The sequence below is a fragment of the Austrofundulus limnaeus genome, unplaced genomic scaffold, assembly GCF_001266775.1.
Source record: "Austrofundulus limnaeus strain Quisiro unplaced genomic scaffold, Austrofundulus_limnaeus-1.0 Scaffold7855, whole genome shotgun sequence".
Lineage (NCBI taxonomy): Eukaryota > Metazoa > Chordata > Actinopteri > Cyprinodontiformes > Rivulidae > Austrofundulus > Austrofundulus limnaeus.
The window spans coordinates 1-815 of NW_013960257.1; the positions used below are offsets into that span (position 1 = coordinate 1).

The window sequence follows — 815 nt, forward strand, 5'->3', positions numbered from 1 at the left end:
ATGTTAATAAATAGTATTTTTCAGCAGTTATGTAAGGTGATTGTTGTCATAAAGTTCAATTAATAACTTAATTATCTTTAATTCTTGAGTTTTTGTTGGTTTGAATTGATTTTTTGGAGCATTTGAGGGCCATGGAGAGTAAAACCAAATGTTCTTGATCCTTCAGGGAAAGCAGCCGTTCCTCCTGCACCTGCTGTCACTTTACAAAGTCTTCTGTCCTGAGCTGGTGATGCTCTCCATCCCATCCAGGATGAGGGTTTGTAACAGAACCATGATGAAACTGATCAACCTCCCCTCTCTGAAGAGTAAATATGTTTTATTATTGGGTTCTGGTTACAGAGCGGGTTCAGGAACCACGTTTCACCCTGGAAGTCGGCGCTGAATGCCGTCCAGAAGAGGAACGGTTTGCAGGCTGCATCCAGCGTGGGCGTGGCCCTGACCACCAAAGAGAAAAGCAGCTTGAGGAAAAGGGTTCGTTTGCGGCTTCTCTTCTCGTTCCATCATTTCATCAGGACAGCTCACTCAGTCCGTTCTGTGCTTATTTGAAGGAATTAAATAGGATTTGTGTGATCAGACAGTTTAAGCCTGAAATTTCCTGGTGTGTTTAGCCGTGTTTTCATTACTCATTAATCTGCACGCTCGGCTTTTTGTTTAATTATTTAGGAACGTTTGTAAAGTAGCTCTAAATATTGTCAAATGTTCTACTAGTGTCCTAACTTTGTGCTAACAGACAAACGAAAATATTTGAATGAACTCGTTATTTATTTATTTATTTATTTATTTATTTATTTATTTATTTATTTATTTATTTATTT

General features: G+C 38.3%; 1 protein-coding gene across 1 annotated transcript; it reads left to right on the forward strand.

Annotated features, from left to right (window-relative positions):
- Positions 1 to 133: 133 nt before the first annotated feature.
- Positions 134 to 471, forward strand: LOC106512534 (centromere protein I; the record flags this gene model as incomplete). The annotated part of the gene is given in 2 exon segments (XM_014001131.1): positions 134 to 256; positions 340 to 471. Coding segments are annotated over 2 exon segments (240 nt in total), but the record flags the coding sequence as incomplete, so codon positions are not given.
- Positions 472 to 815: the final 344 nt, after the last annotated feature.